General features: G+C 37.6%; 1 protein-coding gene across 5 annotated transcripts in view; it reads left to right on the forward strand.

Annotated features, from left to right (window-relative positions):
- Positions 1–12,192, forward strand: part of PLCL2 (phospholipase C like 2) — a 107,259-nt gene extending 95,067 nt beyond the window's left edge. For all 5 annotated transcript variants that reach the window (XM_038161523.1, XM_038161532.1, XM_038161539.1 and 2 more), the window contains 2 exons: positions 2,254–2,363; positions 10,928–12,192. In XM_038161523.1, coding sequence (XP_038017451.1) covers positions 2,254–2,363; positions 10,928–11,107 — 290 coding nt within the window. In that variant the 3' untranslated portion in view covers positions 11,108–12,192. The remainder of the gene's footprint in view (positions 1–2,253; positions 2,364–10,927) is intronic.
- Positions 12,193–12,456: the final 264 nt, after the last annotated feature.

Consider the following 12,456-nt stretch of genomic DNA (forward strand, 5'->3'; position numbering starts at 1 on the left):
CAGCAGATGGAAACACTGAGACAAAGAGATGAAATAATTCGTTTCAGTTAATCAGGCAAGAGCTAGTAATGGAAGTGGAAATAAAATTCAAATCTACTTGTCCCTGCTTGTGTGTTTTGGTTTAGTGTAGCATGATGATGAGGAGTTGGCCAGTCTGAGAGATGTTGAGGACGCCCCTATCAGTATCAGTGCTGTTTAGGCAGGAGGCACCTGTCAGCTGGGGGTTTACATGTGGGTGCCCTGGTAGGATGATCTGCCTGCTTCATTTTCTGAAGAAGGGTGATGGTTCCTTCCAAGTGTACTTAGCTGGGGTGGAATGGCTTTGGCAGGACAGAGATATAGCATGAGTGTAGACTGGGAAGAGCATCACCACAGAAGGTTGTCAGTGAACATAAAGGAGCTTTTCTGGCTGGCAGAATACACGGCCACCATTGTGTCCATGTCTGTGATATCGGGAACTTGGTATACATCAAAATAATCTGAAATCTACAAAGCACCAATTTCACTTTTATCATGCAGATGATCAGCATTATTCTTAATATCTTTCTGAGTGGCTTTAGTTCGAGTTGTTATTGATTGCTGGTGTCCACTGACTTAAAAAGCAATAATTGTTAAAATAGAAATGAGGTGCAGAACTTCAAACATTTGCCATTATGTCTCAGAATTCATTTTACAGGTCAGAAAATCTGTGCTGTTGTGATGGCTCTATATTGTAAATAGGGATCTGTGTATAATCTTTTTATAATCATATTGGGAGTTTATTATTTTGGTTGATATGAATGGGAAATGGATACTTAAAACAATGATGGGTTTATGAACTTTAATTTCTCACCTGTTTAGAAATTTGTTTTGGGGAAATATAAGATGAACATTATATTTGAGACGGCAGAGGGAGAGCTGTAGAGAAGTGATTGAAATAAAAATGATACAGTATGTTAATTCAGGGAAAATATTTGCCATTTATTTTTCTTGTAGCAGAATTTAAAATAGTAAGAAAAGGTGGAAAGAACAATTTTGCCTTTCAAATGAATCTGTGAATACTTTTTAAAATGTGTGTGTGTGTGTATGTGGGAGTAAGGTAAGGGAGTGTACAATGACAACATTCAGTCATCTCTCTTTCTTTTAATGAGACATGAGTGTAGGATAAAGAGATTATGAAGAAGAGACAATGTCCTTAAAAGTCAGTCTTCTCTCAGATTGACAGCCAACCCAAGTTTATGTGCTTATTCATGGTAATAAAGTATATGTAAATTTTGAAGTACGTACACTCACTGGGCAAATAGAAGATCGCAACCAACATAGTTAAAAGTATAATTTATGCTTTAACTATTACCTTCATAGGTATATGTCACAACCATTTGCCAATTTTTGACCTCAAAATACCCTGTATGTTATTAGATGATGATCCTGAGAGCACAACTGAGCTATGACCTTCATAGAAGAATAGCTGTAATCCATGTTAGTTGCTCTGTGTACCCATGGAAGGACATTTGACTTCTCCTGTGTGAAGGAAACAGTTTATTTTTATATGGCTTGTAACAGCTGCATGGAAAGCAAATTATGTTTCTGCTGTCTGTGTGCAGTGTAAAAGCAGCTTCATTTGGTCCACTCAGTGCTTAGTTCAAGCTAATCTAAATTTTACCAAAATTTTTTGATTTGGAGTTTGTCAGATACAGGTTTTGTGGACACAGTAGTTTACATGGTGTGGTAAAGTATCGTTGGCATTCCTTGGCAAGTTCACTTGGCATTCCTCCTTCACAGTTACTCCTTTATTTTCAGGGATAAGGTAAAGTGTTTATTTGCTGAGCAGACTCCACCATATTAGCTGTAAGGTGGACAGCTGTGATGTAAATGCCTAAAAGAGCAAGGCACAAAATAAATTTATTGGGCCAGAGTAGTTAATGAAATTACTGTTTCCATCCTATAGCAACTACAAAAAGGTTTTAACATGTGGTACAACACATTCAATTTTGCTTAGAGGTTATATTTCTATAGGAAATTATTGCTGGGCTCCATCTTTGTATAGCAATGACCTAAGAGGTGCTTCAGTGGATTTTGACTTAGAGAGATTTGTATATATTGGCATGTTGTATAACATTGCATCTTACTACATCAGATAGATTTGGGTTTGAAGAATAAAATTTCTGAAGCTTTTTCACTCTTTTTGCCTTATTAGTTTCAAGTTGCTATCTCTATGATCACAAAAATGCACTAAAATAGATAATATATTTCTCCCTCTTTTATTCTCTACAGCAATGGAGTTTCATGAAAACCTGCACAATATAGGAGCAAGAGAAGGCCTAAAAGAAAGAAAACTGCAAAAATCAGTGGAAAGTTTTACGTGGAACATTACAATTTTAAAGGTAATGTGTCTTCCTTTGGTTAGTTACTGTATTTTTCTGTCATTCCGATATTTTTACTGGTCATTACTCCGTGTCACAGTTCAACTGGATTTGTTCACTTCTATAATCATAGTCAGTTTGGTTTATATAACCTGAAACACAACAGAGTCTCAATGTGACTTGTTGTTTTCATGTAGTGTTATGGAAGCTTATTTCATTTAGTTTGTCTGACATTTTCTTCTTGCATTCTGTTAACATTGGCAGGATTCTTGCAAATCTGAAACAATGAGTCTTGGCTTCTGCAAAGTGGCTCAGGCTGGAAGGCCATTGTTTAAACTCTGTTTTGTGATTTGAAGGGGAGTAAGTGTTAAGGTTAATGCAGTTACTGAAAAACAAAAGGGAAGCTGTTACTGCTGCAGTCAATGATGAATGGTGATTTATGGTAGAAGCAAATTATGTTCATAATCCAGGCTGGGATAAATTGAGTGTATGAGCTGGAGACTCTCTTTACATTTTGTTGAGCACATTTGCTTACATTTTGACAAAAGGGTAAATGGTGAAGTATAAGAAAAGCTTTCAGCCAGAGACTCTCAGGAAACTAGAACATGGAACAGTTCAGGTTTCCTATCGGTGATCTTTGATCTCAGCAGAGTATATCAAAATGTGTAGAGATAGCAAAACTGCCTCCCTTAATTTAGTCCCTTGACTCTATCTCAAATTATTCAAGTTTGGTGTTTACATCCACTAATGAGTTCTTCTCTCCCACTAAATCAAATACTTCTTCACTACATTAAACTATAAAGTCTGTTTTAATTATAAAGAAAATTATTTTCTCCCACCTAGTTTTTATTTTTAGTTCTTCTTGAAAATACAGTTTCATACCGCCTCTTCTTACAGTGAACTATGACAGGAAAGCAGTAATGCAGATGTATTTCTCCAGCTTTCCATGCTGGTTTGAACTGTTAAGCTTTTTCATGAGGTCACTTGGTGCTCCAATCCCTCTTCTGTTATACTGCACAAATCCAATGCGGAGGAGAATCAAAAACTGGTGAAATTTGCTACAGCATGTACAGTTAATACATTCTAAAAATATGCATGCAGGTTCTGCTTATAGGTAAAGGACCAGAATATCACATTTCCTCTATCAGAACCGAGTTTCCTGAAGACAGTGTATGGGATGTGTCATGTATCAGTCCTGTGCTTCTGCGAGGATAGAGAAGAGTTAGTTCAGTGGCTTTGGGTGAATGTCAAAGAAATAAATTCCTATCCCTTTTTTTTCTGTCAAAGGTGTCAGATACCAGCTTGGATAGGCAAATCTATTTTAATGCTTCCTGAAGCAGCAGTACCTTTGCTTCATCTCTGCTTTACACTCTGAACATAAGGGTTGGTGTGGGGGGGAGGTTTGCAGTTGGTGAGTGACTGAAATGTGAAGTCGTGATTTCTGCGTTCGCCAGGAATTGGAGAAGCCACATGGTAGGTCTGGCTCTGAGGAGCACTGAAGGGCTTGTGTACATGTCCTTAGGATTATAACATAGTTATGAAGTTAGAAGGCCTTCCTTTTGAAGAGATTATTGAGAAAATCTCTTCAACATTGATTGGGTGGTATTTTTCTACTCAGAGATTAAGATCCTTTCTTTTGGAAGGTACAGTTTGTCTCATAACTAATGCTTCAGTTAAAAAAAAAAATGGGTGAGATTTTTACCAGCCTGTTGTTGAAACTTTAACAGGAGGCATTACAGAACATCTTTAAAGTTATTTTACAGGTACTGCAGTTCAGATAGGCATCTGCTAAGTGCTGTTGCTTACATTTAGATGTACAGAAAATTAAAGGTGAGATTTGTTTAAAGTGACACACTGAGATTTTCCACTCCAAACTCTTTAACTGTGGGTTGTAACCATACTTTCATATCATATAATTAAACAGAAGTTAAACAGCTTCTAAGACACATTTCCTGTGTGGAGAAAAAGATCTGCAGTCATAATTTCGATCTCACTGTCTTTTCATTGCCATGTTCCCAGCTCTCAAAAAACTATGAGAGAACAGGGATGAAAAGTGAACATCCACATTTGAATAGAAATTGAGCAGAAGTGCAACAGTCTGAACTTTAAGAATTTCTTTTATGTGTTGAATTCCCTGCCTTCTTCAAATTAACTTCCTTCTCAAATAGCACAAAAAATGAACATGGAAATACACAATAAATATGTGGACTCTTAGCTGTGATATAGGAATTACTGTGGGGCTCTGAACAGCCTTACTAAATCATCCTACATGAGTGCCATCCTCGACTCCTGCACAGAGGACTCATGGCATGCTCACATGGTGTGGCTAATGTATTTTCCAAACTGATCAAGCTGCATTTTACCCTTGAGGTACATATTGATTGTTCTCTTTCAGCTGGGACATTTTGACTGCAGTTGATGCAATGGAAAGTTTGATAAAATAGCAAAATTGACAGCTTAATTCTAGGGAAACTTTGTTTAGAACATCTGATGCAGTTATTAAGTATCTGTATGTGTTTTGCATGCATATGCATTACAGTTACTGCTTTAAAGGATTTAATTTTTCTTAATTTGAAGCCATGTGGCCAAATTTATTAGTAGTATAGTATGCTTGAGTTCAGCTGAAATACTTCCATCCAATTTGTGTATATGTTTGTGCACACGTGCCCATTGTTACTCACCCCATATATGAACACAGAGATGTTTAACTTCACAACATCACTTGGAGTAAATTTTGTCTGTTGCCTGATTCAGAGATTGTAAACTGCTAGAATATTCATCTCCTTCAAATAGACAGTTATTTGCTTGTAATTTATTTATTGTTACTACTCAGGCTGATACAATTCATATTTTCTAAACATAGATAATCACATTTTCTGCCAAAAGTACACTGTTGAAGAAGGAAAAACACTCCTAAGTGCTGTTGCAGTAGACTTCTGCAACCTATTGTAAAAATTTATGGACTTGTCTGGCATAGAAAAACTTTGAGAAAAACTCTCTATAAGGCTCAGAATTTGAGATGCCCATAGGAAGAACATAACAGCAACTGTAAATTAGTCTTGGCAATGAGGACCTGTTCTGAAGACAAAGGGAGAGGTCAATGGAAATATTTGGAATGAAGGTGGGACTCCTAACTTAAGCATTTGTTAGATGGTTCTTGTTGGCTATGAGCTTTTAGGCATGTCACATTATATGATATGAATTACTTTCTCTTGCAAGGCATGCAATCCATGGCATCTGTTATCTCTGTAATAGCATTAGTTCTGCACCTACAGTATTTTATAAAATGTATTTATAAATGGAACATTCAAGGCACTTACAGGACTTCAGCTTCTTACTTCTTTTTAAATAATCTGAACTTTTTCAGCCAAATCTCCAAGTGAATTGTGGCATCCACAGAGCATTCCTAAAGCCTCTGATGGTTGTGCCTGGTCCTGTAGGTCCTCAGAGGACATCCCAGTTCAGTTTAAATATCTGAAGCTACTAGTCTCTTGATGTTGCTGGACTGATGGAATTTTGTCTCCTAATTAATCCCTTTTTTAGAAGTTAGGAAGTTAAGGCCTTTTGTCCTGAATCCAAAACTTCACTCAGAGCATGTCAGCTGGGCATGGAACATTGTAATGTGTCACAGAATAATAGAATGGCTGGGGTTGGAAAGAACTTTAAAGATCACCAGTTTCAACCTTGCTGCCTTTGGCAGGGACACCTCCCACTTGACCAGGTTGCTCAAAGCAATGTTCTGTTGTACTCTGAGGAGCACTTTGAGAAAGGGATAGTGGTTTCTTACATTTCCTGATAGGAGCTGTGGGTTCCAGATCCTGAGCTAAAGACCAGTCATTAATGATAAGAGTTTCTTGGGATTTTTTTGGGGAAAGGGTGCTCATGCAGTTATTTTAAATGTCATCTGTACAATTTTACTTTCAGGTTCAAGAACCAGTTAATCAAATATCATGAGTGAATACATAACAGCTTATGAAGGTAGCTGTGCTGAGACATTCTAGTTGATTCTATATCTGACTGACTCTAAAATGGTACTTCATTTTGGATGTACAAGAACTGATAGGAACCATTTTGGGTTTGTTTTCAGTTACTGTTATGGAGCTATGATATAAAAACACTGCCTCTTAGCCAAAAGTTTCAAAACAAACATAATTTTTTTTAACATTGATTTAAGAAAAAATAAACCAGACTAGATGACACGGGCCTATTGAGCCAGAGAGGTTTAAAGGGTACTGAATTGAGCTTCCAAATTAATCCATATTCTTTATTGCTGCTGTTTACTAAAAGCTTTTGAATGAATATCAGTTTTGTTCTTTGACTTCTGTAAGGTCTTTTTCCACGTCTGTCTAGAAAACAACTTTTTCTGAAGCCTGTAAACATGAAATATTCAAGTTACACAGTGCTCAGTTCTGTAAGTGAATTTTAACCATGGTGAAGGAAAGGGAGCAGTGATTGCCGTGTGCTGCTGTGAAGAAAGTGATCTCCCAGTGCTCTACAAGGCCTTGATCCATCCTGCTCCCAGTTGGGAGTTACCACAAGCTCCTGCTCACCACAGTGCTGCAAGTCAATTCAAGTTCTTTGGTGTGCTTGCCAGACGACACTAAGGACTAATTAATTTACATTAACTTAATCTGAGATGAAAGGCTGGTGAAGACAGCCCTTCCACACAGCACGAAACACATTGGTTTGTTTCTACAACTGCTTCAGATCCCCGCATTGAGTTCTCTGCGCAAACCAGCTTATTTCTTGGGATGTGAGCTTTTTGGGACTCCCTTAAGATAAATCTGCTTGCTTGAAGATTGAGCTCTTTGTAGGTCTTATGTATTGACTTTACAATATTCATTTTATCGAGCAAGTTGCTACAGTCTGGGTCTGCTAAGAAGGTGAAAGACCCCTGAGAAGTCCACAGATCTGAGAGATTTCCATGTTCCAGCTTGCAATCAACTGACTTTGCTGTTAAATCAACAGCACCTACTGTGAAAATCAGGATGCATAAAATAAAAATGAAACTGGACCTTGAGAGCCCTTGGAGAAGAGACTTTTGATACCTAACTAGAAAGAAAGTCTTTGAGATTGTTTAATTGACAGTGTGATGGCAGTTTTTTTCCAGATCTGGATGACTTTTTAAGTTTTCTCCCTTTCTGATGCATTGTATGACTTTTCAATGGTGTTCACTGTGACTCCAGCTTGAATCTTTGAGGTGCATGCTGTTTCATTTCCCCAGCATACATCTTCATGATGCTATATCAACAGAAATAGGCACTTCACATGAATTGTGCAGAGCTCTCTCACTTGACCTCATGGCATTTTTGGTAGTAGTGGTTGGCTCTTGTTTTATCTTGAGATAAGACATACCAGCAGATAATGGCAACACAGTTGGTTTCACAAACATTTTTCTGAGTTCAATGGCATTCAGAAATAAATTCTGAGCATTGGAGAAGAGAGTAATGAGCACTAATGCATTTTTCTTTTTCACCCTGGTCTGAACGTGATACCACTTGGTCAACTGTTTTTAGTCTGAACACCTTGTCTGCAATAATCCAGGCTTTATCCTAGACCCTCTTTTGTCTTCGAAGTTCGTCTTCCCTTATTGGAATTGTCCAGACACTCAAAGTTCCCTGCTGCAAACCAGCCATTTCTCCTAACCCCTGATTTCTTCTTCCCTGCTTTCCTACAACCACTATTCTGTTCCCACTTGGTGCCTAATATTTTCTTCTTCCTCCTTGCCACTCATAGAGATCCTTCCCAATGAGTGTTAAGTTTCATTTTCTCATCACCTTACTCAATTTATTGCATTCAGCAGCCTTCTCCCTGCTCAGTGTTTTTGTTTTTCTTTCTCACCAGCTTTTATTCTCATTACCAATCTCTCACTCTTTTTGAATTGCTAGTTCTACTTGTATATAATTTTCAGGCTACTTTCAAAGTGGTGAATTTTGTTGATCTGTTTTCTTTCTGTATTTCAATCCCAAATGTTGCCTCAGTCTTTCCCTTTTTCTGCTCACCTGTCAGGTCCAAAGTTATTGTTGTTGCGCTGTGTTTGTGTTTCACCATCTCCTCTTGCAGTAAGATCTAGCATCTGCCTTGTATAATGCAGTCCGGCTTCCCTTTCAGCAGCCCTAGGCTTCTTGCCAGGTCGGTCCCAGAGATTGCTCTTGCACCCTCCTTTCCTCCATCTACCTTTTTTCCAGAGCCTGTCTCACGCTCTTCCTTCCTCCCCTCTAGTCTGGCTTTTGGCCTGCTTGCCTTGGCAACCCAATGTTGGTGGCTTGGAGAAATCATCCAGGAAAAAACCCCAACTTTTTTCCTAATGCACATTCATTATTCTGTGGGAATGGAATACACATTGTCTTACCGCATTGCTGGAGCTGTCAAGAGATGAAGGATGATCAAGGGTGGAATCCTCAGTGATTGTACTAACCACATTCAAAATCTGATTTTTGTTTATTAAAAGCTCATAACTTGGATCTACTGCCCTGTAGTCGTTCAAATTACAAGTCCCTACCCCAAGTGAGAGTAGGGAAGGAAGTATAGAAGATTGTTAACAAACTTCTGATGGCATTTCCCCATCTTTATTCTCAGAACTGAATGAACCATATGGATGAGGTTAAAGAATAATATTAAACAGAAATAATAATAAAATCTGCCAATGGCAAGAATCCTGCATAGAAAGTATCAGCTTAAGTAGTTAAAGTTTGGCAAGCATATAAGTAACTGAAAGCAGGAGTGTTTTTTTAACAGAGAAGTTTTGGGCAACCTTATTAATAGACTGTTTGCTAGCAGCTCTGCCTATAATAAACAACTTGATTAAAATTCCAGAGCTATATTCTACTAATCCATGTAAAACAGAACTTGGGCTAGAAACAGATGCACTCCAGATATGACTCATTTAGTGTGCTGGACTGTTTTAAATTAGCTTTTAGTTGTTTGTTAGTTTGGAAAAAAGTATGTGATTTTTGTAAAAAGTAGCCCTTTAGAAGAAAATATTACTGAAGCTTGTGCTATGATTGATGACATTCTAGATTTTTTTCTCTGGTGATCAGAAAGAAAGACTTTGGCTATTATGGTCTTGGGTGAGGGGAGGGGGGACATTATTTCTTTGAAGAAAGTAAAATTTGTTTTCAATTTGTGGGTCTCAAAGACATGTCTGCTCACTTCATTGGATAGTATTTATGTTCTGAGTTGGTAAAGAAGCATCAGAAGCATCACACCATGAGTGTATATGTTTTTGTCTGACTGCTATTCTATCTCTACTCCTATATTTTTAAATTCAAGAGGTAAAGATGCATTTCAGCCTTATTTGGCAGAGGAGAAGCAGCGTATTATCTTTGGAAGAGATACTAGCATGTCTTCAAGAGAAATGTCTGTCAGGAGACAGAATTTTCCCAGGATGGACAGACATGACAGGAGAAGGTGCAGTCAGTGTTCATACCTTATTGGACACTGGTACTGGCAGTCTCAAGGAGCTACAGTACCTGGACTTTGTGTGTGTGTGTGTGTGGGTATTTCTCCCCTTCAGGTATGAATTTGTCTCCTTCAGGTATTTTCCTGAGAGCTGTGGAGCAGTTCTCCCTCAGGAGTGCAGGCACAGCACAATCACTTTGGCCCTTGCAGACTTGCTGTTCTTGTTTTTGAACTTCTCTGTGCCCACCAGTAAGACAGACACGCTCACCATGTGCTGCAGCCTTGCTCATTTGCTGCAAGTGGGCAGGGTAGGCAGATACCAGCTGCAGGGAAGGCTGTCCACAGTCTCCCAGTGAGAGCTGTTGCTGTTAGAGGGCTTTAATCAATGCAGAGAGATGGAGGACTGTAGAACAAGAGCCAAATGACCTAAGCCCGGACAATTTCTCTTACAGCTTTGTTTGTAACTTAATTGCTATGAAGAGGAAGATTGATGTGGCTCTTAAGGATGTAGTTTAGTGGTGGACTTGGCAGTGTTAGGTTAATGGTTGGACCTGATGATCTTAAAGGGCTTTTTCAACCTAAAGGATTCTATAATTCTGAAGAGGGATAGCAATAGTACTGAACTGTAGACAGCCCTGTGAAGTCTTTGTCATCACTGTCCTTTTTATGTGTTGCTTGCCAGTCTGTGTTTTCATATTTCATGCATTGACAAGCATTGGTCCTTTACCATCCTGCTATTGAGTGAATCACATTGCTAAGGAAAAAAATCCCTAGGAACCAAAAAACCAGGAAATCTTTAAATGACTCCCTGAGGTATTAAAATCAATTGTCACAGTTTTCATTATACAGAAACATTTATAGTCCCCATGGATTAAAAATACAGCACAGATTACTTTCTTGAAAACTGTTAGGCAGAAATTATCCCTACCCCTATGCTGATGCCACTGATTGGCTTCAGAGAAAGCAAAGAGCTTGATTCTTTCTAAGACTAAATAATCCTTATTTGAGTTTTGGTTTTGTTTTTGAGGAGTTTTTGTTTGTTTCATTGCTTGGTTTGGTTTTTGGTCTTTTTTTTTTTTTTTTTTTAGCAGGACAACTATACTTTTAATCCAAAACAAGCAGAAGGGTAGAAGAGAATGCTGTTATCAAAGGTGTATTCTAACTGCATTTTTTTTTCCTTACAGGGACAAGCTGATCTTCTCAAATATGCTAAAAATGAAGCTCTGGAGAATCTGAAGCAAATCCATTATGCCACTGTTTCATGTGGACTTAATAAGCCAGGCACTGAAAATGCAGAAATCTCAAAGCCTCGTCGAAGTCTGGAGGTCATACCTGAAAAAGCAGGTGATGAAAATGGAGAATGAGAGAAGGCTCTTCTCATAATTTTGGAGTTTATAACTCTGTGACCAATTGTAGCTGCATAGGACATTTGCTTTGCACTTACTGTTGGAAAATATTCGGAATTTTTAAAGCACAACTGGAGAAGCTAATTACAATCTATTGAAACTGTGAATGTATGTAGCAACTCTGCTTGTGAAGGCAATGATTTTGTGTAACATGGAAATTACATTATTGGCCTAAATATAGCGTATATATGTAAAAGATACTGTAATTCAGTAATCGCGTGCTGAAAAGTTCATTGTAGTGCCATCAGGAAATGAACATTTTTTAAATGAGGTGTAACTAGCAGGAAATCAGTTGACAGAATTTGGCAAGATGCCTTGATTTTCAAACCAATTTGATGCAAAGGTTGTTTCTTTCTTTGCACAGTTTGTTAATTGTGCTAGTGAGATATATCAGTCTTTTGAAAATCAGGTCTCAAAAAGTGGAATCCACATGTTTCACACTATATGTAATTCAGCCGCTTGGATATTTGGGTTTGAAGTGGTATTGATTTTATTGTTGAGCCATAAATTAAAATGAGAATGTAATTAGACAGTGATCACTGACTTCAGTGCACTATAGGAGAGCCATTATGTAAAAGGAAAATGTGCAATCAATCTGATAGCCTATGTCAGAAGAAGATACATACCTATTTTGCCTAAGATCTTCTGAAAATGTGTGTAGATAATGTGACCAAACCGCAAGCAAAACGATGTAAATAGTTTTTCATTTTGTGAAGTGAAGTGCTCATATTAAAAAGAGTTTTATGAGATTGCTCCCAAACAAGTAAAGCTTTTAACTAAATTTTAACTTTTTTATTTTTTGAGTATTTTCTTCCTTACAGAATAGGTGATATCTCAATAAGCAGGTTTGTCAAAAAAATAAACCAATTGCTGTTCTGATCTTTTTTGGTTTTCTGACAACATTAGGTAAAGGTATTGTAGCTGATATGCTCATTGTAAAATGACTATACCAACCTAGAGTGTTCTCTTACTGTTTCTGATTTAACAATAAAATGGACTATATAATTACAGAAGCTAATAAATTTGAAGAAAAACAAGCAAAATCCTCTGGAGGTCAAAATGCACTTTTTGTTCAGTTGCGGGGGAAAAGGAAAGATGGTGATGTTTGTTGAAAAGCATTGTTTTAAGTAGAAGTCTTCAAGACATGCATTCTATATGGATTTTTGTTTTAACCAGTTCAAGATGCTCTTTCTGCATTGAGGGTAATGAAATCTACCTATGTGTAACATCCCGTAAAAGTCAATAGAGCTCTGAACAAGAACGCCGTTACACTTGCTCTTCATTGAATTATTAGGGACTTAATTTAC

The sequence above is a fragment of the Motacilla alba genome, chromosome 2 (genome assembly GCF_015832195.1).
Source record: "Motacilla alba alba isolate MOTALB_02 chromosome 2, Motacilla_alba_V1.0_pri, whole genome shotgun sequence".
Classification (NCBI taxonomy): domain Eukaryota; kingdom Metazoa; phylum Chordata; class Aves; order Passeriformes; family Motacillidae; genus Motacilla; species Motacilla alba.